Raw genomic sequence first — 26,343 nt, forward strand, 5'->3', positions numbered from 1 at the left:
GACGGAGGAGGTCCTTGGGAACTGGAGTTTTGCTTTCAAAGGGAAGCTACACATTTAAAAGCTAATTTTACATATGCTTGCTGTTCCATAAGTTTGTTTCTGTATTACAGACTGGTACATTTTCCCTCTCATAGCTACCTATACTATGTTGCAACCACTCCAGTCTCCCAGATAAAAGTATATAAACTGATGTGTAGCGCCAAAAACGCAATAAATGAAATCAAACCGCATGTAGTGAAAAACAAGACCACAATAATATGTCCTCCATACCGAAAATAGAAAGACTAGTGTTAACCAGTCCAGTGAAAAGATAAAAGCCTAGTGAAAAAGTCCAGGACAGCAATACAAAAGGAACCATCACTAAACACCTCTTGATGTAAAAAAAATGAATTTTTGTAAAATCTTACCTGTAAAATTCCTTTCTCTGAGTCCCGCGACAGTCGCCGCCGCCTCCAAGTCATCACTGTTGGGTATTGACTTCCGCTCCGCAGGAGTAGCTCAATACCCAACAGTGATGACTTAGAGGCGGCGGCAACTGTCGGAGGACGTAAGAGAAAACTGAATTTTTGTAAAATCTTACCTGTAAAATTCCTATCTCTGAGTCCTCCGACAGTTGCCGCCGCCTCTAAGTCATCACTGTTGGGTATTGAGCTACTCCTGTGGAGCGGAAGTCAATACCCAACAGTGATGACTTAGAGGCGGCGGCGACTGTCGGAGGACGTAAGAGAAAAAAAATAATCCAACAAAGTGCTCCGAGGTCAGTCACCACGTCCCAGTGAAATGAACACTCACCAAAAATGATGGCTGCCAATACAGCAGCATACACGCTTTGAATGTGTATCTGTCATCCAGTGAGGAAAAACCCAAACAGTCCGTCCAGCGACACTTCTCATCAGGGTATGGATTGAAAGCCGCTGCTGACCTGGGATCGAACAGCGGCGTGACGTCAGCACTAGTGTCTCCTCCCTATTCATTTCATTTATTAGGTTTTTGGCACTACACATCGGTTTATATAATTTTTCATACAAGTTGGGTATACTACTTGCCTGTGCCAGCGGCCATTGCACCACAGCGCATAGACACATTTATTTTAACCCAGATAAAAGTGGTTTTAAAGGTAAAAGGTTTTTTACCTTAATGTATTCTCTGCATTAATTTAAAACCCTTTAATGTCAGCTCCCCCTTAAAGTGATTCTGAAGGCTCGAGGTAAGCTCCCCTAAAACTTACCTGAGCCCCATCGTGATCCAGCGATGTACAAGTGACTTGGGCCCCTCCCTCATTGTCTGGGACAACAGTGGGTGGGTATGAGTAAGCGAGTGTAAACTTGTGAAACACGTCAACCTTTGTCCTTGTCCGTGATGTATTGATGTCGAGTTTGGATTTACAGTGGTGAATAAAACTTCACATGTTTATTTAAATCAGAGTGCGGTCATCACTTTGTGTTTGAGGATAAGCTACCCTAAAACTTACCTGAGCCCCATCGTGATCCAGTGATGTGCAAGTGACTTGGGACTCTCCCTCCTCATTGGCTGGGACAGCAGTGGGAGCCAGTGAGCCAATCGGGAGAGAGAGGGGACGGAGCCACGGTCTGTGTGTGAATGAACAAACAGAGACGCAGCTTGGGTGCCCCATTGCAAGCTGCCTGCGCTAGGGGCACTTGGAAGGAGGGAAAGGCCAAGAACGCTGGTAGGGGACCTGAAAAGAAGAGGATCGAGGCTGCTCTGTGCAAAACCACTGCACAGAGCAGGTAAGCATGACATGTTTGTTATTTAAAAAAAAAAAAAAAAAGCCTTTAATATCACTTTAAATATTCACTTTAGCCTGATTTCCATCCAGTGATGTGCCCGTCAGCACTGCTCTTCTCTCCCCTCTTCTCACAGGAGGCTCAGCAACAGCAGGAACCATTGGCTCCTGCTGCTGTCAGTGAAAACTTGCGAGGAAGGAGCCAGGGGAGGGGCTAAGCCAGCTCGGCTGGGGAACAAGCGAGCGACTTGCTATGGGGGGCACACTCAGAAAAGGAGGAGCCTAGAGCACCAGCAGGGGACCCGAGAAAAGGAGGTGTGGGGCTACTCTGTGCAGTCTGAGCAGCTAAGGGTAACATGTTTAGGATTTAAAAAAAAAAAAAAAAGTACCATTATGTCAGAATGTTTATACTGCTCTGATAAACAGTGTCTATTTATGCAAATAACCAAGGATCTATAATTAAGGAGATTCTCAACTTATTTCCATAAATCAACAACTCAACATCGTTTATTGGCGCAAACTTGAAGATAAGAGGAATACAATTTTGTGCAGAAATATATATATTTATTAAATAAAATCAGTGCAGAATAATGTAAAAAATATAACTGGTAAAAAAAAAAAAACAAACACAAAATGCGGAACAAAAAATGTAATAATATGTATCACACAGGTAATGTGAGAAATGCAATCAAAGGATAATTAAACAGAATATCAAAGTAACCAAAACTCATAACTTCTGGAATGTGACTAATAATAGCTTCTCATGAGCTTACAAAATATAGAAACAAAATTTGACAGATTTGACATGGGACCGCTCTCAGATGTTCACAACTCAATGTTTAAAAATGCAAGAACAAAAATCGTTACACCATGCACCAATACTTGCCATAAGTCAAGATAGTTTTTGGTAAAATAAACTTCTACTAAGTTAATTTAATGTTAAGAATACATCACAACTGCACCATTTACTATGGACTGAAATCAGCCTCAAGGGGATTTATACATATGTGTATAAATTCCCAAGATTAGAAAATAAACCGGTCATACTGCAGTTAGAATGATCTAAATTCAAATCTTGATGCTATAAAGATAATAATGGTTCAGTCAGATGTATATGGCATGCAAATTGACTATAGAAAATATAGAAATGGATAATTTACCAAAGACTTCTATGTCAGTTGCCTGGGATGTCACTTTTGAATAGCCTGCCTCAGCATCAAATGTCTCCAATCAATATGTCAGAACCTCATCAGAGCATCCTACTTCCTTCCTGATCTTTTCAATTCTCCCTAAGGATAACTTACAATAAACTTTTATCCTTTGGCAATGTGGGCGTGGATTTTGTTTTCCACATGAAAACACGTCAGATAGGGCCTCATTCACTACATGGCTCTACCTTGCCATTATCAACAGGGGGCACTGTTTGTCTGTATAAACATTTGGGGAAAATAGTTTAATTCAACTATTTTTTCAAAGATAACCTTCTGACCTAAGCCTTGGAGTAAAACTTATGCCTCGTACACACGCATCGATTATTGGCCGGGAATTTTCGGCCAACGTCCGATCGGCCGATTTTCAGCTTGTTAGTATGATGCTTTCGACAACCGACTCCGACTTTTCGGCCGAAAAAAATCTGGTGTGCAGGCTATAAACTTTTTGTTGGCCGTCAACACAACGGCCGATTTTCCGTCAGTCAGTACAGATTTCGGCAGAAAAAAATCTGATGAGCAAGACTGGGCATGCTCAGAGAAGAAAAAACACACGGAAAGTAAACCAGCACATGACATCACTTCTGAAGTTAATTTTTGTTGGCCGAGAAAATTCGTGTGCAGTGTAGGCACATTCCAACCAACAAAACACAACTCTGGACAAAAGTCGGACGATCGGTCAGCCGATAATCGTTACGTGTGTACGAGGCATTAGTATGTGATCCATCACGCCAACTTTTTGTCAAGAATACCGTCTACCTTTAAATATATATTGCCTGAATAGGGTCTGAAACCACAGCAATTAACAGTCCTTGTAAGTGGAGTAATTTAAAGTGGAATACATATACCACTTAGTTTTTTTACACATAAAAAAATGGTATACATATATACCCAACATTATATATTTGAAGCTTATACCCACTATATCAATAATAATACACATATAATTCAAGTACCTCCTGTTGTATATAACGTCCCTTGAACTTATTCAATTAAGTAGGCCTATGTATATGCTTCATATAATACAACGATACAATAATATTGTTGCTAATACAATTACTACAAATAATAATAATGTTTCCTCAAGCAGATTTTTAAATGAGCCCTTAAAAAAAATGAAACATCCTGATCCCTTGTTGAAATCGAGACAAGAATGACATCAGTCTTATTATAACCTAGCCTGGCACCATGGCTAGTCCTTATCTTGGCGTGTTGTCTGGGCCGCATTCAATTATTGGCCTGAGAAGGTCTTTGCTAAGCCTCTAAAATTCTATGTAAGAATATACACTCAAGGATAATGAACTTACATTCACCTCATGACAAATATGGCTGCCGGGATGCCCATATAACAATATGTATGAGCCGCATATAATTCCTTTTAGCCCCAATAGTTCTGACATTTACAAACGTTTTGATCATTGCTGATAAAAATCACCCACAGAAAGTGCAGAGTTTTTAAAATGGTGAAGCCAAATAATAAGGTGTCCATACACAGTCTGACAATAACAAGCAATGCACAGGATTTCCAGGACGTTTGTAGTAAACGCTTTTTTCTGATCTCCTAGGGAGACCATGAGAGCCTCTGACTGATAGAGGTGCTTGATTTTGCAAAGAGTCCTGGAGAGAGTGGAAATGAAGGTGAGATGAGAGGGAACCATGTTGGAGAAGATGTCAAGGCCTCTTTTTAAAGAGGAAGTAAAAACTGCCTCTTTTTTTTTTTGCTGACTTGAAAAGTAAAGGCATAATGCGCTAGTATGCATCCCATACTAGCACATTATGTGAAACTTACCTGCAAACGAAGTCCTCGTTGATCCCGCTGGAGGCCACATCCATCTTTGCCCGTCTCCCTTCCGAGTCGGCAGAATGCATGCGGGAGATGCCGATCATGGCACAGGGCTCTGAAGAAACAGCACAGGTGGCCGTTCCTTCAGAGCGCATGCGCCGATAACCTATCCTGCTGCATATACTGTAAATATCTCCTAAACGGTGCAAGTTTAGGAGATATTTACAGTACCTATAGGTAAGCCTTTTTATAGGCTTTACCTATAGGTACAAACAATCCAGAAGAAGAACTGTGCTGATTAAGTGAAAATTGTAGGCTCTGGTATCGTATGGAATATTTCGGATGAATTATGGTGATTAGCTCTCAAAAGCTGTGTACCAATGATCAGATTATCGTACAATCACTTTAAAAGCGGTATTTTTCGTACGATTTTATGATCGTGTGTACTAGGCTTTAAAAAGGGAGCTATGGGTGAGGAGCCACCCAGCTGTGGAAAACATAACATACTCATGGGAAAAAAAAAATACATTTAGGGATCTGTGTTGTCTCTTCTGAAGTTTAAAACCTATACAGGTCTGCTATAACAGTAAATGTCGGGATGCTTCTAGTTTGATAGCTCTGAGCATGACGCATGTTCACTTTAGGTGACAATACGGAGATGGCATACTGATGCAATACCTGCTTTGCAGACATCGATAACTTCAAATCCGATGTTCTCTCCTTCTCGGTCACAATCCGTCCATATGACGAGAACTTGACACGCCCGCACCTCTCGCTCCAGCGTTCTCTGAAATCACCAAAAAGACAGCTCTAATGGCTTTTATGCATTAATCATGTACTACCTTCATTGCCATAAGTTACAATTACGTCTCCCATGGCTCTACATAGGAAATGGTATTAACAAAATGTATTTGAGGCCTCCAAATCTAATACTAGATTCCATAGAGGTAAAAGGATGGGTCTAAATTACAAAAGTAATCCTCAAATGCATAGGTTAGCATTCTCATCTGTCACAGGTACTTGGTTTAAAGCCAAACTAAAATCTCACACCCTTTTTTCCTCTTCCTGTACTGTTCTATGTAAAGATTTTTGACTGAAATCCCCTAAAACTTATTTTTAGTAATTCCTGCCCTCCCCCTCCAGTGCCATGTCTCAGCATAGATGGTTACTGGCTACACTCCCCATCACAAGTATTCACACACAAAATTGATAAACTGGAAAGGGTGTATCTGACAAAGTTTGTTGGAGTAGGATGTGCACAGGACAATGCGGTCAAACTCTGAAGCCTATTAGACTGCACAGCCATATTTAGACACCCTGCACAACTGCTAAGCAGGAAAATTGGAACAATGTCTAGTATAAATGGGAGTATCTATTTATGTGAATTCAACTAGGATTTAAACTGGCTGAACTGAATAAAACAAAATCCAAAACTTACGTAACCCCTTCCCCTTGTTAGGGTAAAACCAATTTTAATGCCCAAGCACAATTTTGCAACTTGGATATGTATTAGTAAAAAACTGTATGTATCATGTGTATCCAGGTAGATTATACCATTATTTTTTCAGGACAAATTGGGCTTTCTTTTGGTGGTAAATGGTAATGGATACCTCCTTTTTGTTTTGTTTTTTAGATTATCAGGAAAACTGGCCCAGAATAGTAAAAAAAGAAAAAAAAAAATTACGTTTTTTTGGATAGCATAGGGAATGTTTTATTGGATAGCATAGGGAAAGGTTAACACCCCTCTAACATTTGTTTTGCTGTCTGTGCCTCTGTTCTGAAGATTTCATCTCACTTTCTCTTCCTCTGACAATTGGATTTTGAACATTTTGGGTTGTTGTGGAAACAAGGATTGGTGATAAACCTTCAGGAGACATCTTTTTCCTGTGATAACTCTTACAGGAGTGTATTTCCCTTCCTAGGGGTAGATTTCCTCTCACTTTCTGTTGTCTTCCTCCGTTTCTAAGTATGAGTTGTTTGTAAGTTGGATGTTTTTAATCCAGGGACCCCCTGCCGGATCACTGAGATACACTCCGATTGGCTATCACAGCAATCAGGTGACCCGGAAATTTCGATCGTTAGTAGGAGACCCGAAGTTTCAGTGAGAGCTGGGTGTCTGTGCTGGGATGGCAAAGAGAGATATGCATATATGCAGCCCCACAGCAAAAGACCCACTTATATGAGGATAGCTATGTGTACGGTCAGCGGGAAGGGGTAAATCGGTTTAATATATTTGTCTAAAAAGTGCTTAAAACCATCCCTTGTTTACCTTGATGTTAACCATATCATCAGGGCAGAACTTCTCAACTTCAGCATCAAAAAGAGACACTGGGTTACAGCTGTGCCTGGAAAATAAATGAGAGGAAGCAATGTACATTAAAAGGAAACTATTGAGGTTTTTCAGAAAATGCACATTTTAGGAGATGAGATTTAATCACACTCCCTCTAATAGTAATCTGTCATGTTATAACCCCTGCCTAAAGTAAAGAAGTCTAGGTTTTTTTTTAAATTCAAATAACAAACATGTACTTACCTGCTCTGTGTAATAGTTTTGCACAGAGCAGCCCTAATCCTGCTCTTCTGGGGTCCCCCGCCAGCTTTTTGGGCTCCTCCTCTTCTCTGTGTGAAGCCATAGCAAGCCCCTTGCTATGGAGACACACGTGTGTACTCGCTCCCGCGCTGCGTGTGTCTATGGAGTCCCTCCTCAGAGCATTTGATTGAGTTTGTGTGAGAAGAGAAAGAGAAGGGAGAGAAGACTGCAGCCATGCACAGCGTGGGTCCCTGACAGGCTCAGGCAAATATTTGGAGAGGAAGGGAGATAATTAGTGGGGTGTTTTTTTACCTTAATGCAGGGAATGCATTAAGAAGAAAAAAAACAAACTGCTTTTAGAACCACTTTAAAGCAAATCTGTGCAGGTTTACTTAAAGTGGTTGTAAATTCTCCGGCATAAAAAACCATAAAGATCACTGCTTGTAGAAGTCTCCTTACTTGCCCAGTGTTGTTGTAATGCCTCCTGTTCTTTATAATGTCACCGGTGCATACGTATTTCTTCCATGATTCACGGCACGCTCGGTGTGCCGTCTGTCCATTGACAGAATGCAATGTCTGTAATTTACACTCCCTGCAGCACAGCACCAAAACCCAGCGAGACTGCAGTCATTCAAAGCGTCTTCCTACACCCCCATATGACATCACATGGGGTGTAAACCTGGGCATCGGACTCCATACTGCAGTGGAGATCAGCCGCGGCATACAGTGGACTTTATAACACTGACACAGGCAAACATTACAAGATCGGCACAAGTAAATTCTGTGGAGTATTGAGTCGGCTATGAGCGGCAGAGCTCAGTTGCCAAAGGAACGTTGGATCGAGAACGAGGCTTGGTTAACAGTACAAGGGCTACATGAAAGGGCGGAAATGCACTCTACTGTGGACTCGGAAGACAATACCTAAGATGGTGCTGCCTTACCCCTGGTGAAACTATTTTTGAAGTTTTTTAAAAAAGCAATAGTGGTGCACCGAAATTTCGGCAACCTAAATTTTCAGCCGAAAATGGGCTTATTCCATTTCGGCCGAAAATGGGTTAAAGATGCCGAAATTAATGATGGCCGACGCGGTGCAGTGCAGGTTTCAAAAATCCTGCCTCTGGCCCGCCTCAAGGTGATGTCACTACTACGACTATGTGTATGAATGAACTAACACAACGGGCGGGCGCGCGGCCGCTAATAGCTGTGACTAAGTGAGCCCTTCACTTCCCTGTCAGGCGGGTATCTCCGCTGACAGGGAAATAAAGGGCTCCCTTAGTCACAACTATTAGCGGCCACTCGCTCGCCCGCCCAGTGTGTTAGTTCATTCATAGACATAGTCGTAGTAGTGACATCACCGGGAGGCGGGCCGCCGGCCAGAGGTGGGATTTTTGAAAGGAAGGACACAGGAGGAGCAGAGAGTTTGCCTGCCTGTGACATGGAGGTGCCCACAAGTAAGGAGACTGCCATCATTGGGGTGGGGGGGGGGGGGGGTTGCTGAGGCGAGGTTGCCAATGGTATTTGTATTATGCAGCATGAGGGGGTTAATGTATTGCCACTGGTCACTGATGCATTAGTGACCTACCAGTGGCAGTTAATTAACCCCTTTGTGCTGCATTAGTGCAACCAGTGTCAGTGCAACCAGTGTTAACCACTTGCCGACTGCCTAACGCCGATCTACGTCGGCAGTCAGCCCCTCACAGGCAAAGTGACGTAGGGCTACGTCACTAGCTTGTGAGGGTCTAGGGAGCGAGCGAGCGCCGCCGGAGGCGCGCTCCCGCGTGGTCACTGACCCCCCCGCGCGTGTGACCAGCAGACCCGATGTCCGCCGGTCACTCGGCGATCGGCGGGGGAGAGGGAGAATGTCAGGCAGCTTGTGTAAACAAGCCACCTGTCATTCTCCTCGCTGTAAAGACACTGATCACACGGATCTAGTATGTAGATCCGTTGATCAGTGTCCTTACAGCTCAAGCCACAGCCAATCACAGTAGAAAGCACGCCCCCTAGGGATACACACAGCCCCTCCATCCCAAATAAAGTTAACCGCTTCACTACCAGTGTATTTTTACAGTAACAGTGCATATATATAGCACTGATTACTGTGAAAAATGTCACTGGTAACCCCAAAAGTGTCACAAATGTCAGTCAAGGGTCCGATCTGTCCGCCCTAATGTCGCAGTACCGCAAAAAAAAAAACCGCAGATCGCCGCCATTACGCGTTAAAACAAAAATCTTTCCTTTTGTTAGTAAACGAGATAACTTTTGCGCAAACCAATCAAAATACGCTTTTTGCGATTTTTTTTACCAAACATAGGTAGCATAAAACAAATCGGCCGAAAATGTTAAAAAATTTTGATTTTTACATTTTTTTATGGGGAAATTTCATATAAAAAAATGTGAAATATATTGCTATTTTTGCAAAATTGACGCTCTTTTTTTGTTTATAGCGCGTGATCAAAAAATCGCACAGGTGATCAAATACCACCAAAAGAAAGCTCTGTTTGTGGGAAAAAAAGGACACCAAATTTGTTTAGGTACAGCGTCGCACGACCGCGCAATTGTCCGTTAAAGTCACGCAGTGCCGAATCGCAAAATACCCCCTGGTCAGGAAGGGGGTAAAATCTTCCGGGGCTTAAGTGGTTAATTAACACTGACAATGGTTGCACTAATGCCACACAAAGGGGTTAATTAACTGCCACTGGTCAGTCACTAATGCATCAGTGGCAATACATGAACCCCCTCATGCTGCATAATACAAATACAATTGGTAGTTAAATTAACCACTTGCCAACCCATCACAGTACATATACTGCGAAAGGGTGGCAGCTACAGGTGTAGCTGCAAGTACAAGTACACCATTCAAGTACACCATTTTAAGTACATTGAAGAGATATTGCAGGAGATAGTCAGGAGGTAGGCTGGAAGGTGGAAAACTAAAAAAAAAAAAAGGTAAGATTTGTTTGACTTAAATTTACATTTTTTTTTTTTCTCCTCTTTAAAATGGCAGACTTGGTTCAGTGCAGGAATTGTTGTGCATTTATTTCATGTTCCACTCTTTGGAGATTCGGATGCTGTCAGATCTGTAGGCAATTCTCCTTACTGCAGCAGGAAATTGCATTTTTGAAATCAGAGATATTTAAATTATCTGTTAAACAAACTCCAGCTGGGACTGCTGCAATGCCACTGCCACAGAGGACCCCCAGAAATGGCAGATGGGTTACTGTAGGTTCTGGAAGACTTAGAGTGGTGGATAGAAGACAAGTCCCACAGTCGGTGGTTCTCCAAAATTCATTTGCAGCACTCTCAGAATGTAAGGACAACATGGATATGGACTCAAGCACAGAGGGTGAGAAACCATCGACTCCTATGTCTAATGTATGCAAGACTGCAGCCAAGGACAAAAAAGATAAAGTGAAGTCTCAAAGGAAGCAGCTGTTGCTGGGTGATTCAATCATAAGAAGTGTGGAGCTTAAAGAAAATGGTTCTGTGAGATGTCTCCCTGGTGCTACTGCTAGGCGAGATAGAAGACGTATTATTAATATTGTTAAGCAAGCAAAGCAGGAAGGGGACGTGGATGTTCTTGTCCATCTAGGGACAAATGACCTGGCTTGCAATGAAATGTCAGAGGTGAAAAAATCTTTTATCACACTTGGAAATGACATACAGCATTTTGCATCCACCATTTCATTTTCTGAAGTTCTGCCTGTGCATAATGTTCAGAATGATAGGCAGAGGCGCATAAAGGAGTTCAACATATGGCTTAGTAAATGGTGTCAAGAGCAAGGATTTGGCTTTGTTTCTCATGATAGCTCTACTTGGAATAGAAAGGAACTGTACAAAAAAGATGGTTTGCACCTTTCTCTCAAAGGAACAAATGTACTTAGCGAACAACTCCAAGAATTTGCGAAAGAGTATTTAAACTAGGAAGGGGGGGCAAAAGAGTGAAAATACAAGAGTCCAATTGCCCCCCGAAACAATGCCAGAACAGGTCAGAAGCACAGAGGTTAAGAAATGATAAGCTCAGAGTCCTGTCTACAAATGCTCGCAGTTTAGGTAAAAAAATCAATGAACTTGGGTCAATAATGGAATCTGAGAATGTAGATTTAGTGGCTGTTACGGAGAAAGAAATGACTGGGACATAACCATACCAGGGTACTCTTTATACAGAAGAGACAGAGTAGGCAAGAAAGGAGGAGGAGTGGCCCTGTATGTGAAAGATAGCATTAAATCTAACCTAATACAAGTTGGTGAGGCCAACATAGAGTCAGTTTGGGTTACGTTGCAGTTTGCTAATCATGCAGTAACTCGTGTAGGTGTGATATATAGACCACCTGGTCAAGTTAAAGAACTAGATGATCTACTAGTTGAAGAAATAGCTAAAATGACAATGAAAGGAGAAGTTATCATTATGGGAGATTTCAATCTTCCAGATATAAACTGGAAAACCAAAATAGCAAGTTCTACCAGGAGTACAGATATTCTAAATTCCCTACTGGAGTTGTCTCTGCAACAAGTGGTTGAGGAGCCAACCCGGAGGGAGGCCATTTTGGATCTGGTATTCACAAATGGGGATTCGGTATATGATGTCATTGTAGGCGAAACCTTGGGATCTAGTGATCACCAGTCAGTGTGGTTTAATATAAGAACTGTGAAAGAGTCACACCACACAAAAACAAAAGTTTTAGATTTTAGAAAAACAGACTTTTCAAAAATGAAATTAGTCATAAATGAGTCCTTATCAGACTGGAACGGATTACATGGAGTCCAGGAGAAATGGGACTACTTAAAAGGTGCATTATTGAAGGCAACAGAAAATTGCATTAGACTTGTCAGTAAAAGCAAAAAAAGGAAGAGACCACTGTGGTACTCAGCAGAAGTGGCCCAAATCATTAAAAATAAAAAGCTAGCATTTTGTAATTATAAAAAAACCCAGAGCAATGAAGATAAGGAAATCTACAAGATTAGGCAGAAAGAGGCCAAGCAAGTTATAAGAACTTCTAAAGCGCAGGCAGAAGAAAAACTAGCTCAGTCTATGAAAAAGGGGGATAAGACATTCTTCAGATATATAAATGAAAAAAGGAAATTAAAACAAGGAATAACTAAATTAAAAACAAAGGACGGAAGGTATGTAGAAGAAAATAAAGGGCTAGCTGACTGCCTTAATGAATACTTCTGTTCAGTTTTTACAGAAGAAAAAGAAGGAGAAGGACCTCCACTTGAAAGGATGACTAATGAATCATTTGATGCATGTGTCTTTACAGAGGAAGACATTCTAAGATTGCTGTCTAAAGTGAAGACAAATAAGTCACAGGGTCCTGATGGGATACACCCAAGATTATTAAAAGAGCTTAGTGGTGAGCTGGCAAAACCATTAACAGATCTATTTAACCAATCATTAGTAACAGGAGTCGTCCCGGAAGACTGGAAATTGGCAAATGTCGTGCCCATTCACAAGAAAGGTAGTAGGGAGGAATCGAGCAACTATAGACCAGTGAGTCTGACATCAATAGTAGGCAAATTAATGGAAACCCTATTAAAGGATAGGATTGTGGAACATCTTAAATCCCATGGATTGCAAGATGAAAAACAACATGGGTTTACTTCAGGGAGATCATGTCAAACAAATCTTATAGATTTTTTTGACTGGGTGACTAAAATAATAGACTGTGGAGGTGCAGTAGACATTGCATATCTAGATTTTAGTAAGGCTTTTGACACTGTCCCACATAGAAGACTTATCAATAAACTGCAGTCATTGAGCATGGACTCCCATATTGTTGAGTGGATTAGGCAGTGGCTGAGTGACAGACAACAGAGGGTTGTAGTCAATGGAGAACATTCAGAACAAGGTCATGTTACCAGTGGGGTACCTCAGGGATCTGTACTGGGACCAATTTTGTTTAATATCTTCATAAGTGATATTGCAAAAGGCCTCGATGGTAAGGTTTGTCTTTTTGCTGATGACACAAAGATATGTAACAGGGTTGATGTTCCTGGAGGGAAACGCCAAATGGAAAAGGATTTAGGAAAACTAGAAGAATGGTCAGAACTCTGGCAACTGAAATTTAATGTGGATAAGTGCAAGATAATGCACCTGGGGCGTAAAAACCCAAGGGCAGAATATAGAATATTTGACACAGTCCTGACCTCAGTATCTGAGGAAAGGGATTTAGGAGTAATTATTTCAGAAGACTTAAAGGTGGGAAGACAATGTAATAGAGCAGCACGAAATGCCAGCAGAATGCTTGGATGTATAGGGAGAGGTATAAGCAGTAGAAAGAGAGAAGTGCTTATGCCGCTGTACAGAACACTGGTGAGACCTCACTTGGAGTATTGTGCGCAGTACTGGAGGCCATATCTCCAGAAGGATATAGATACTCTAGAGAGAGTTCAGAGAAGAGCTACTAAACTAGTACATGGATTGCAGGAAAAAACTTACCAGGAAAGGATAAAGGACCTTAACATGTATAGCTTGGAAGAAAGAAGAGACAGAGGGGATATGATAGAAACATTTAAATACATAAAGGGAATCAACTCGGTAAAGGAGGAGAGCATATTTAAAAGAAGAAAAACTACCACAAGAGGACACAGTTTTAAATTAGAGGGGCAAAGGTTTAAAAGTAATATGAGGAAGTATTACTTTACTGAGAGAGTAGTGGATGCATGGAATAACCTTCCTGCAGAAGTGGTAGCTGCAAATACAGTGAAGGAGTTTAAGCATGCATGGGATAGGCATAAGGCTATCCTTCATACAAGATAGGGCCAGGGACTATTCATAGGATTCAGATATATTGGGCAGACTAGATGGGCCAAATGGTTCTTATCTGCCGACACATTCTATGTTTCTATGTTTCTATGTTTCTATGTCGCTGCCTGTTTCTGGTGTATGCCCTCTGTTCTATCTATTTTAAAATAATTTGGGGGAAAAAAGTCATTTTCGGTTTTCGGCCAAAGGCATCCTGCATTTTCGGTCCAGAATTTTCATTTCGGTGCATCCCTAGTAAGCAACATGCATTTGGGGCTGAATTACAATGGCTATAGTTTGATAATAACCTAATATAACAGACTATATGAAAAGAAGCATCGGAGTGTGGGAGTCAACTTATGCTTTAAATTCCAGGCAAAACCTAAATTACTCCTAACAATGCTCCCTTTCGCCTCCGAACACCTATTCTGACCAACAGCTCCCAGGCAACAGATGAGCCATAGGAAGCCAATGGGTGATGTCACACACTCCCAGGCATTACTAGCTGTTGTCTAGCCCTCTCTCCTCTCTCCTGCAGCCACCGCTGGCTGACACAGTGTTAATCAGTTAACCAATACTGGGGCGGCCTGAAAAAAAAAAAAAGTATACAGAACTCTACTTACACAGATTAGTCAGAATAGGTGTTAAGAATGGGAAGGGAGCATTTTTAAGAGTAGAAAGGTTGCCTGGAATGTAACTTTACAGAGCCACTCAATGGCATTTTGCCCATTCAGGGTAAAGTGAAAGAATCCCCTGATAGCCCATCCCCCAGCAAGGTATACACCCGATCTATGCTGCTTTGACGCTCCCTAGGTCCAATGGGTGGGCATTCTGGGTATGGGGGATCATGTGACCTCTTGGGTCCACGTGGACAAATTGCCATCCACCCAGGTAGTCCCGGCAAAAACAGTGTACCCAGGGTAGACTCCGGCAGTAAGTATAAATTCCTTGAGCAATGTAAAATACCAAGTACATACAGGTTATAAGGGGAGCACGGGACCCTCTCTCCTACCTATCAGTATGCAGAGCAGGTTTGCTTGGGCCAATTGCCAGGCTCCAGTGCTGTCACAAAGGTAGGGAGAATGGGAAGAGTTCTTAGCCATGTGTAAGCTCCAACCGGATCAGCGTGGAGCTTACACAAGTCATCTTCTCTGTACTGCCATGGGCAAACACTGTAAACATATGTAGTGGGGGGGTTAAAACTTCTGCCAGATTTTTATTGTCTCCGTTTCTTCTGAGCCCATTGTGACTGACAGGAAATCGAACATTTTATAGTTAGCACCAGAACAGGAGGTGAGGGGAAAACCTGTTCTAGTAGGATAATTCTCAATTTGGACAGATTTCCTCTAATTTCAGATGATATTCCTTGGAGAGGAAGCAAAGAGAAATCTCCCCAACAGGACACAGACAGCAAAAAATAAACCAACAAGAGTTTTAATCCTTCCCTGTTAAAGGAAAACCTACATTTTTGGCTATACATAAATTTAAAGCTAATCATGTTGACAGATAGCTAAAAATCTATAAGACTACACATTTTCTGTAAAGAATACTGGAAACTCTGCCAGCTATACATCCTCAAATGGAATAAATGAATACCCACCAGGATTTGAGATGTCTCTGAAAATCCATCCCCAACAAGTGTCCAGAGACAGAGGTCATGATGACCGTCACATCCTGCAATGATCAAAACATGATTATTCCTGTTTATAATGATATCTCTCTGTATCAGCCTTTCTCAACCTTTTTAACTCTGGATGAACCCTTGAAAGAATGATTAGGGAACCACTGCTGAAAATTGCTATGATCAGCTGCAAACATTTTTAAAGAAAATAAAGAATACGGCATAATATAGTGTATTTCACTCTCACTGTGGAGTTTCTAACATCTCATATCTTCTATACATGTTCTTTAGTGAACATTTCTGAAATGTAAGACACAATAAAAAAAAAAATAATAATAATAATAATAACGAAAATAAACACAGAAGTCAATAGAATAATTCCCCCTGAAATTGGTGGTCATTGGAGAAATCCCCCTAAAATCGGTGGTCAGTGAAGAAACTCTCCCTTACATTCATGGTCAGTGGAGAAATGCCCCCTTACATTGGTGGCCAGTGGAGAAATGCCCCCTTACATTGGTGGCCAGTGGAGAAATGCCCCCTTACATTGGTGGCCAGTGGAGTAATGCCCCCTTACATTGGTCGTCAGTAGAGAAATGCCCTCTTACATTGGTCGTCAGTAGAGAAATGCCCTCTTACATTGGTCGTCAGTAGAGAAATGCCCTCTTACATTGGTCGTCAGTAGAGAAATGCCCTCTTAAATTGGTCGTCAGTAGAGAAATGCCCTCTTACATTGGTGGTCAGTAGAGAAATGCCCTCTTACATTGGTGGTCAGTAGAGAAATGCCCTCTTACATTGGTGGTCAGTAGAGAAATGCCCTCTTACATTGGTGGTCAGTAGAGAAATGCCCTCTTACATTGGTGGTCAGTGGAGAAATGCCCTCTTACATTGGTGGTCAGTGGAGAAATGCCCTCTTACATTGGTGGTCAGTGGAGAAATGCCCTCTTACATTGGTGGCCAGGGGACCGACAGGTCTTGGCACTGAAGGGATTTTAGTGGAGAGAGGATAAAGGCAGTATTTACTCTTTAATCCTCTACACCAGGGATCCCCAAACTACAGGCCTCCAGTTGTTGCGGAACTACACCTCCCATGAGGCATTGTAAAACTCTGACATTTACAGACATGGCAGGAATTGTAGTTCCTTAACAACTGGAGGGCCATAGTTTGAAGACCTCTGATCTACACTAAATGAGCAGGTAAAGTAGAAGTTCAGTCAAAACCTCTCTCTGGCTCTCTTTTACCTCCTAAACCTAATCTATCTAACCCTGTAAAGCAAAAATCGCTACACTTATCTATTCTGCAGCCAATCTGGTCCGGTCCCAGCATCAGCTGAGGCTTCAGTGTTGAGGCGGGTGCAGGAGAGGCAGCCGACAACGGATGCCCTATAATAACTCTATGGGTGATGTCACTTCCCAGCCGTGGTTGGTCCTCGTCTGCACAGACCTTTTGCTGCTGGAGCCTGGACCAGCTCGGCTGCAGAATTAGCAAGTGCAGCGATTTTTGCTTTACAGGGTTAGATAGATTAGGTTTAGAATGTGGCAGGGAGCAGAGTTCAATATACTGAAGGGAGAAAACGTTGCTCCAGGTGTGTGATGGTAGCTTAGAGGTGGAATATCCCATAGAGTGCTAGCCCCGGCTTGTCTCCATGGAAAACTTGTAAGAAAAGAAACGGCCGCACATCCAGGAATTCCAATTGCCTTTAATTTCCAAAGTAATGACACCAACATAGGGTAACGTAGATGCGTTTCACACATACATCTTGTGCTTAATCATTACCAATGATTAAGCACAAGATGTATGTGTGAAACGCGTCTACGTGACCCTATGTTGGTGTCTTTGGTGTCATCACTTTGGAAATTAAAGGCAATTGGAATTCCTGGATGTGCGGCCGTTTCTTTTCTTACAGATTTGGAGTTCGTCTTTGTCTGGACTTTCACATTAACCCTTTTAGTGCAGGGTCTTCCATTGTTCAAGGAACCCCTCTGGAGGAACCCTTGTTGAGAAAGGCTGCACTATATAAAGTCTGTGTTCTGTAGTCTTGACTCCTTTATGTTAAACTGCATAAATACTTCACCATTTCCACTACTCACCCTTCCAAACAAATGATATTCATATTCATAGATCTTGTTATACTTCGAAAATCCTTCTCTCTGTCAGCATTTAAAAATAAATATAAATTCAGTTTACAAAGTCATAACACAATAATAAAGTCAGTTGCTATTTTTTCATTATGCTAAATTGATATGGATTGTAGGAATTTCGAATGTGACGCTTAAAAAGAACCAATCACTACTGGACTCTAAATATTCAAATCCTTATAACTGTACTAAAAATAATAACTGCTTCTTAAAGCTGTCCATACGCAGCTTGAATTTCAAACAATTTCTGCTGAATCAGCCAAAGCTGCGCATGCTCTGTCAGCACAACCCGGCTCGACACTGACAGTCAGGCTTGGTTTTAAGTCTTAGAGCCAGCGAGGAACCAATGCTGCATCCACCTAGGTAAATACGATTCTGGAAAAAAACAAAACCCCATACTTCTCTTTTAATCATCTGGACATACTTTTAGGCTTGGTTTACACTGCCGGACTTGGAGTCCGACTTGTGAGACCCCCAAGTCGCATGAGATGTGAAATCCTATGTTAGTCAATGACAGCTGTCCTAATTAGCGCTACTGATGTTGTGCCCATAGACTATAGGTCTATGAAGTCGCCTCCAAATAGGATCCTTATCTATATTAATGTGATTTGGATACGACATTACAGGAAGATTACCCAGGCAGACCATGGCATCTTCCTGCATGCTGCTATCACTGCAAGCCTACGACACAAGCTAGCTACGAGTCGTGGCCTCTTTGATTGTTCCTATTCTGAGGCTCGTTTTTATATGATGTTTTTAAGTACAATTTTAAGAAATTACAATTTCTAAGTGCATATATAATCATGATACCAGTTGCATGAATTGGGAGTCCTTACATACAGCCCTAGAGATCTTGATGTGAGCTACTTCACCTGATATCTGATGCTGAGGATTGGGACAGTCTTGTGTTACACGCTTATTAAACTGCTTGAGGGTCCAACTCCTCTCATAAGGAGACTTTCTGAAAACACTATGGTGCTGTGTGTATCAATCTTCACACTGAAGCTGGTGCGGGGCTTTCATCTGTACTCTTCATCATCTACTATCTGAACTTTATTCACTCATGTTAGATTAGCACTGCATATTGATATTATATTTATCTCTGCATACCTGCACAAGACAAAGTCGCATCAAAGTTGTTCTCAAATCATACCATAATTGGCACGACTTTAAGGACGCAGTCATGCGAACCAAGACTATTCAGCTTGAGAGTCGGGGGGCATGTAGAGTCTAATTGTTGCTGCCCTGTGAACCACCTTACCTGAAGCACTACTCAGAAACTGGGAAACAGTACACAAGGTTATGCGTGTTGTCAAGGCTACACCTCAGAGAATCTGTTACCCTTAGGCTCCGTTCACATCTAGGCGTTTTGGGGCGTTTTTGGGGAGTTTTTCTGCTCTAGGATCAGCTCTCAAAACGCCCCCGACAAGACAAATCCTATTCATTTCAATGGCCCATGTTCACATCTGAGCGTTTTGACGCTGTGAGCAAAACGCCCAACGCTCAAAAAAGTACATGAGCTTCTTTTTGGGCAGATTACAGGCGTTTTCCATTGGTCTCTATTCAATCTAAAAACGCCTGCACAAAAAACACCTGTAAAAACAGCGGGAAAAAATGTGCAAAAATGCTACGCTCAGGTGTGAATGCAGCCTTAAAGCCTGTTAACCCAAAAAAAAAAAAAAATGGATCCAGCTCCTTTAAAGCCTGTAATACAGCACACTGCTTGTGCTGTGTCATTTGGCCCCTTCCATCACCTGAAATACCTGGCTGAACCTGCCTGGCTCTACCCTCCCCCCTGTGAAGTGACCATGGCGTACCATGGCTGCTGAGCTCTGACACCGTGGTCAGTTTATGTGACTCCGTCAACCGCAGCTCTCCTCTCTGTCTCCTGTGTCCTCCTCCCCCTTCCTGCTGCTGAAATACCTTTGAACAATACAAAATCCCCACGGTTATAAAGCCTCCTATGCTGCAGTGTATGTTCTTTGTAAAAAAAGATGCTTATTTCTACCCGATTGTATAGCGCCGATCGACGGTCACGTGACTTCTCAAGGCTCCCCTCCTCCCAGGCTGACATCCCCGGCTCTCTCCTCTCCTCCCGACTGACGTCAGCAGGGGGAATCTAGGCCCCTCCCGCTCTAACTGGCAGATCGGGAGAGGGAGCCTCGAGGAGTCGCATGACTGCCAATCGGCGCTGTGAATTCAGGTAGAAATAGGCATCTTTTTGACAAAGGACATACACTGCAGCATTAGAGGCTTTATAACAGAGGGGATTGTGTGTAGTTTATAAAGTGGATTAACAACCACTTTAACCACTTTCCCCCCAGTCACATTGCTGCTACTGCAGCAATGTGGCTCGTTATCGTCCAGCGACGTAGACCTACGTCGATGGACTCCTCCCCCTGTAGGCGGCGCTCGCGCTCTGCGGGAGGCGCGCTCCCGCTGTTTTCAGTCACAGCGGGAGTGGGGCCAGGGGAGGAGCAGCGGCGATCGCCGCCGCTCTTCCCCGATCGTCGGGGAATCGAGTGAGGAGATCCGCCCGCTTGTGTAAACAGAGCGGGCGGATCTCCTAAGTGACAGGCAGGGACAGATCGCAGTGTTCAGCATAGCTGAACATGCGATCTGTCCTTGTGTCACTCATTCACCTCCCCCCACACATGTCAGTAAGCACCAGGCATACATTAACCCCTCCCTCTCTAATAAAATTAACCCCTTCCCTGCCAGTGTCATTTTTACAGTAACAGTGCATGTATATAGCACTGATTACTGCAGTAATGTCACTGGTACACCCAAAAGTGTCAAAAATGTCAGTCAAGGGTCCGATCTGTCCGCCGCAATTTCGCAGTCCCGCAAAAAAAAAAAAAAATGCAGATCGCCGCCATTGCTCATTAAAAAAAAAAAACACCAAAAATGACAAAAATCTTTCCCTTCGTTAGTAAACGCAATAACTTTTGCGCAAACCAATGAAAATACGCTTATTGTGATTTTTCTTACCAAACATAGGTAGCAGAAAACAAATTGGCCAAAAATTAAAAAAAAATTTGATTTTTACATTTTTTTGGGGGGGAATTTCATATAAAAAAATGTTAAAAATATTGTTATTTTTTCAAAATAAACGCATTTTTTTTGTTTATAGCGCAGAAGGTAAAAAATCGCACAGGTGATCAAATACCACCAAAAGAAAGCTCCGTTTGTGGGAAAAAAAAGTACGTAAATTTTGTTTGGGTACGGCGTCGCACGACCGCGCAATTGTCAGTTAAAGTCGCACAGCGCCAAATCGCAAAAAGTGGCCTGGACGTAAGACAGCAAAATCCTCCGGTGGTAAAGTGGTTAATAAAGCTGTACAGAATTTGTATTATCTGTAGCCTGCCACTGTTAGACTCTAACTGGAAATTCTGATAAAGCCTGGTTGTCCTTTTTTAACTGAATTAATACCTTTGCAAAAAATGATTATGGATTTTAGAGACTCCAGTAAAGCGAAGTCATAGGAAGAAGTACACGTTCCACTCACCCTCCTCATCCGACTGTTGGACATGATATCAGAAATTCCCTTGGCAGCGTCATTTTTCTCCGCCACACACAGGACTTTCTGGACAGGAATCCTCAGGGACATGATGGAGGATTTTCCAGAGCAGAAACGGATGCTGGTTCGTGTCAGGACCTTAAACCTGCCAAATGTCAAAATACTCCTACAGAAAATCATCACGGAAGCAGCAAGCGGTACTTGGGCCCTGCAAACGTCATGGCTGTACTTGGTGCATGGAACGCCCCTTGCAAGGGATTGAAGAACACAAGGATTTCAGGTGTACCTGTAACGATATAAAGTTGTTTAGGAGGTCAATTTTCAGGAAGATGACAGTACTGAGCACTGCTGCTACTATTAGACCCCAGTGCTGGCCGCACACATATGGATTTTATCATAATCCTTAAAGCGGTTGTAAACCCTATAAAAAAAATAAAAAAAAAAAAAAAAAACCTGCAAGACAAAGGCATAATGAGCTAGTATGCATCGCATACTAGCCCATTATGTGTAACTTACCTTAAAACGAAGCCCTGACACGGACCCCCGGACATCGATGTGGGCGCTGCCATGATCCCTCGTCGTCTCTTCCGGGTTCGGCGGCTCCGGCGCGCTGATTGGCCGGAAGAGACGGCTCCAGCGCGCTGATTGGCCGGAGCCGCGATGACGTCACTCCCGCGCATGCGCGCGGGAGTGATTTTTCCGGCAAGCTCCCGGCAACTTAATTGAAGGTCCCCCCGGACCTTCAGAGCGCATGCGCCGCTCGCGCGAGCGGCTGCATGCACTGTAAATATCTCCTAAACCGTGCCGGTTTAGGAGATATTATTTGTACCTACAGGTAAGCCTTATTATAGGCTTACCTGTAGGTAAAAGTGTCAAAAAGCGGGATACTACCGCTTTAATGCATGGCGCGACAAATCATCTTTGAATATAGGGGCCAGTTAAAGTTAACAAAAACTGTGTCTTTCTTCCTTTCTGTCTGCAAAGCAACAAAATTTGATTATTTTAAATCAGGGTGATTGTTTTCTTTACTCACTGTATATGGCAGGGTGTCTTTCAGCCTCTGCCTGTGTGATATTTGCTAACATACAATATAAATACCCTGGGGTGATGCCAGTGTTGTGCTCCGTGTCCCTTACTCTGGGTGTCGGTGGGAGAGATGATGTTGGTGGCTGTCCGGGCGGTGGTGGGCTCTCTCTGTCTCTGGGTAAAGTGGCAGCCATGTCTTCCATAAAACACGCGGCACCGCTCCTGGAGCTGATCAAAGCACAGCTTACACCCTGCCACCTCAACAGCCAATGAAAGAGCAAAGCGGTGCCAGCTGGATGTGGCGCGCAGATGACCCAAAGAGAATGCATGGCTGTGCCGCAGCTGACAGAAGTCCTATGTGTGCACACAGTGGCTAAAGTGTCATTGGTTGCTAGAACCCCAGCGGCCCTAGCAACTAATGACAGCAAGTGCATACGGGGGGATTATTAAGGAGTAAATGGGTGCCCGCCAGAGGCTCCCGGCAAGGCAGAGAGGGCACAGTACAGCTGCTGACAGGAATGGGCTGACAAAAGCCCAGGCGCCATGAAGTAATTTCTAGTCGCTGCGGTGCTGGGATTAGTCAAGCTCTGCCTTAAGGTCATACTCTTTTACTGCAATAGACTATCTATGGGTTTTATTCCTCCTGCCAACCCCAGCTGTTGTGAAACTCCAAGTATTATCATGCCTCTGCCTTAGGGAGTCAAGCTAGTGCTTGTCAGCCTCGCAATGCCTCATGGGACTTGTAGTTCTGCAACAGCTGAAGGGCAACAGGATCAGAACCCAGGCCCTACACATTTACAGAACACAACAGTGATGTACGGGCTGTGGCACCGAGAATCCTCCAGATGACCCCTACATACATAGTAACATAGGGGTTGGCAGGGGAAACCAAAATACACAGCGCTGTAATATTTTTTTTTAACCATCTGTATCCTTACTAAGATGATTTACTGTCACACCCTTTCCCAGTGACACCAGGACAAAAAAACAGAGGGCGCGGGTGTCACCAAAACAGGACAACACACACAGCAACAAAAACCTGACAAATGATTGAGCTCTGTTAAATAATTGTGCTTTTGTGTCACCATCAGATAGATACCCCTTCACTTCCTGTCCTTGTCACACATACAGGAAGCCAGAAGAAATCTCTCCAATAGGGACACAGCAATAAAAACCTGATATTCTAACCTAACCACCAGCCATGTTACTACACACTGCTGCAGACAAAATGATACTATGGGTCACTTTTGTGGGTAGTACCACTGCAAAACGCGATCAAGACAAGCGAATTAGAGCCGCATTGCAGCCTTGTGTAATACACATGGTTGCAGCGCAGTGCTGCAGGTTCTAACGACCGGCGACAAGTTGCCTCCTACCAAGTGCCTCTGAAAAGTGATCCGCAATGGATTTTCTCTTTTTTTTTTGGTCTCCGTACCCATCATTAAAGCTAGTCTCAGGAGTGTTCGGGGTCCTAGTCCCAACTCACCTGCCCGATCTCGCCAGGAAGCCGACACTGCACACCGCTAATCACAGGCAGTGAGACATTTCCCTGAGTGCAGCCACACAGACCAGGAAATGTCTCACTGCCTGTGATTGGCGGTGTGCAGTGACGGCTTCCTGGTGGGATCGGGCAGGTGGGTTAGCATTAAGATCCTGAACATGCCTTAGACCATCTCTACCATCAGATAGATACCCCTTCACTTCCTGCCCTTGTCACACATACAGGAAGCCAAAAGAAATCTCTCCAATGGGGACACAGCAAAAAAAAAAAAAAATCTGGTATTGTAACCCAACCACCAGCCATGTTACTACACAATGCGGCAGCAAAATGTATACCATGGGTTGCATTTGTGGGCAGTACCGCTGCTAAACGCAATCCAGACAAGCGAATTAGGGCCTAATTCCAGCCTGGTATAATGCAGGTGGTTGCAGTGCAGTGCTGCGGGTTCTAACGACTGGCGACAAGTTGCCTCTGAGGGCCGGTTCACACTTCTGCGAGTGCGGCGATCGCATGTAATTCGGAGCGCACTGCTCCTTCATTAAATGCGATCGGAGGTGCACCAAACACGCACATGACCCTTTTTTCCAGCCGCATCAGGATCGGATCGCACAGCGGTTCACACTTGTGCAATCCGATCCTGTGCGTACTGTCAGATCGCACTGCGATATGCGATCAAACTGGGGGTGTCGTTAAGATTTCATTGACACCCCCAGCGTATCGCATATGGCAGTGTGAACTGCCAGGGGTGCGTTTGCGATGCGGGAACAGGCTGCAAATTCGCAGCCTTCCCGCATCGCACAAGTGTGAACCGGGACTGAAAAGTGATCCATCACAGCAGACTTTTCAAAGGGGCAGCAATGACCGCTGCAATAATAAATGAAGTGGAAGGCCCTACTGTGTATGTATGTGAGTTAGGGACCTTAGATTGTAAGCTCCTTGAGGGTAGGGACTGATGTGAATGTGCAATGTATATGTGAAGCGCTGCGTAAAATTGACAGAGCTATATAAGTACCTGAAATAAATAAATAAGGCTGGGCGTTTTTCTTCCTGATACGTTTTCCATCAAATTCAATGGAAACGCAGATCAAAGCATGTTGTAATGCACTTTATGTTGGCCATCAACATGGTTCATGATCCATTTACAATTGGTCATGAGACCCCCCCCCCCCCCCCCCACTCCCCAGATAGGGTTGTCACCTCATCCTCATCCCTTTAATTCAGGACACATATTAATTAAACAGATTCTGAGGCTGATATAATGCACATAAGGCACCAAGTCCCGGTTCACACATACGCATTGAATTAAACTCACAGGCAGTTCACACTGCCATATGCGAATCGCTGGGGGGTGTCAATACAAAGTTAACCACTCCCACAGATCAGTTCGCATATCGCAGTGCGAACTGTCAGTTCAGACATAAATCCGATCACATACGTGATCCGATTCTGGTGCGGGCCCAACAAAGGGTCCTGTGCGAGTTGTGTCCAAATCCAATGCAAATTCAGCCATAATTTGCATTGCACAGAAATCGCATGCAGAGCAGTGCGCTCCGAATCACATGCAATGTCTTTTATCACATATATGCGAATCGGCTCTAAGTGAGTTTTATTACCACCTTAATCAGCCACAGAACATGTGTGTACCCTACCCCCACTCCACTGTACTACAGGACAGGTCACCTGACCATCTGAGGAACTACAAGCCTCAGCAAACCTGCTCTGCTCAGTCACAGCAGCTGTATACTGCAAAGTATATAGATCAGTTATAAACTGAGCAGTCTGCAGCACTAACCCAATCATTTCACACTATAATAAACCCATTCATGTATATACACACAATAAACTCTTCCCCCATGCTGTGTAATGATACACACACTTTATAAACTCCTCGGATTCCCTCCTGAGTCTTCCTCCCGCGCGATGTCTTTGCTTTTTCCTCGGATTGTCCCTCCACTCTGGTCGTACACAACTTCCTCCCACTTCCGGGTGCACGTGACCGCGGCCGGACCACAACTCCCAGCATGCCTTGCGGCGCTGCTTTACAGCAAACACACTCTGTAAACGATTTCGGAGGCTGGTGACGGGCGCCGAGCGTTCCTAGCAGCCGCATTGTACGCTACATAGCAGTTGTTTTATATCAATGGTGGCTGTAGGCGGCGGTGTTGATAACTCATATTGCAGCCGAGCTGTTTTAATGTAACCGCTCGCGTTACACACACTGCCGTGCACCGGAAGTGACGAGGGTAGGCATTTCTCACGGGTAGGTTTTTTCACGGTGTTGTGTAACGTCAAAAAACCATACCCCGTGAAGAAACCATACCCTCGTCACTTCCTGTCCAGCCGCTCCCCATTGCGCATGCTCACGTAACAGAGGGGTGTGACGTCACCCAGTGCTACAAGTCACATGACAGTCCCATTTCCTCCCTGATTCCTAAGAAACGGGTACTGTGAGGTGATGGGCGGTGAAATGAGATTCTGTACGGTTATTTTAGATTGTAGTGTCTCTCTGTGTTCATTGGCTGGCGGGCGGGC

General features: G+C 43.5%; 1 protein-coding gene across 2 annotated transcripts in view; it reads right to left on the reverse strand.

The window, feature by feature from the left end:
- Positions 1–25,778, reverse strand: part of TOP3A (DNA topoisomerase III alpha) — a 64,257-nt gene extending 38,479 nt beyond the window's left edge. Inside the window, exons 1-6 of one of the 2 annotated variants that reach the window (XM_082260135.1) lie at positions 25,684–25,778; positions 21,273–21,570; positions 17,717–17,776; positions 15,608–15,681; positions 7,005–7,080; positions 5,414–5,522 (exon numbers count right to left, since the gene is read on the reverse strand). In XM_082260135.1, the coding sequence (XP_082116261.1) occupies positions 5,414–5,522; positions 7,005–7,080; positions 15,608–15,681; positions 17,717–17,776; positions 21,273–21,464 (511 nt within the window). In that variant the 5' untranslated portion in view covers positions 21,465–21,570; positions 25,684–25,778. The remainder of the gene's footprint in view (positions 1–5,413; positions 5,523–7,004; positions 7,081–15,607; positions 15,682–17,716; positions 17,777–21,272; positions 21,571–25,683) is intronic. The other variant, XM_082260136.1, reaches the window with a different exon arrangement.
- Positions 25,779–26,343: the final 565 nt, after the last annotated feature.

This window comes from Pelophylax lessonae (assembly GCF_965119305.1).
Source record: "Pelophylax lessonae genome assembly, chromosome: 6".
Classification (NCBI taxonomy): domain Eukaryota; kingdom Metazoa; phylum Chordata; class Amphibia; order Anura; family Ranidae; genus Pelophylax; species Pelophylax lessonae.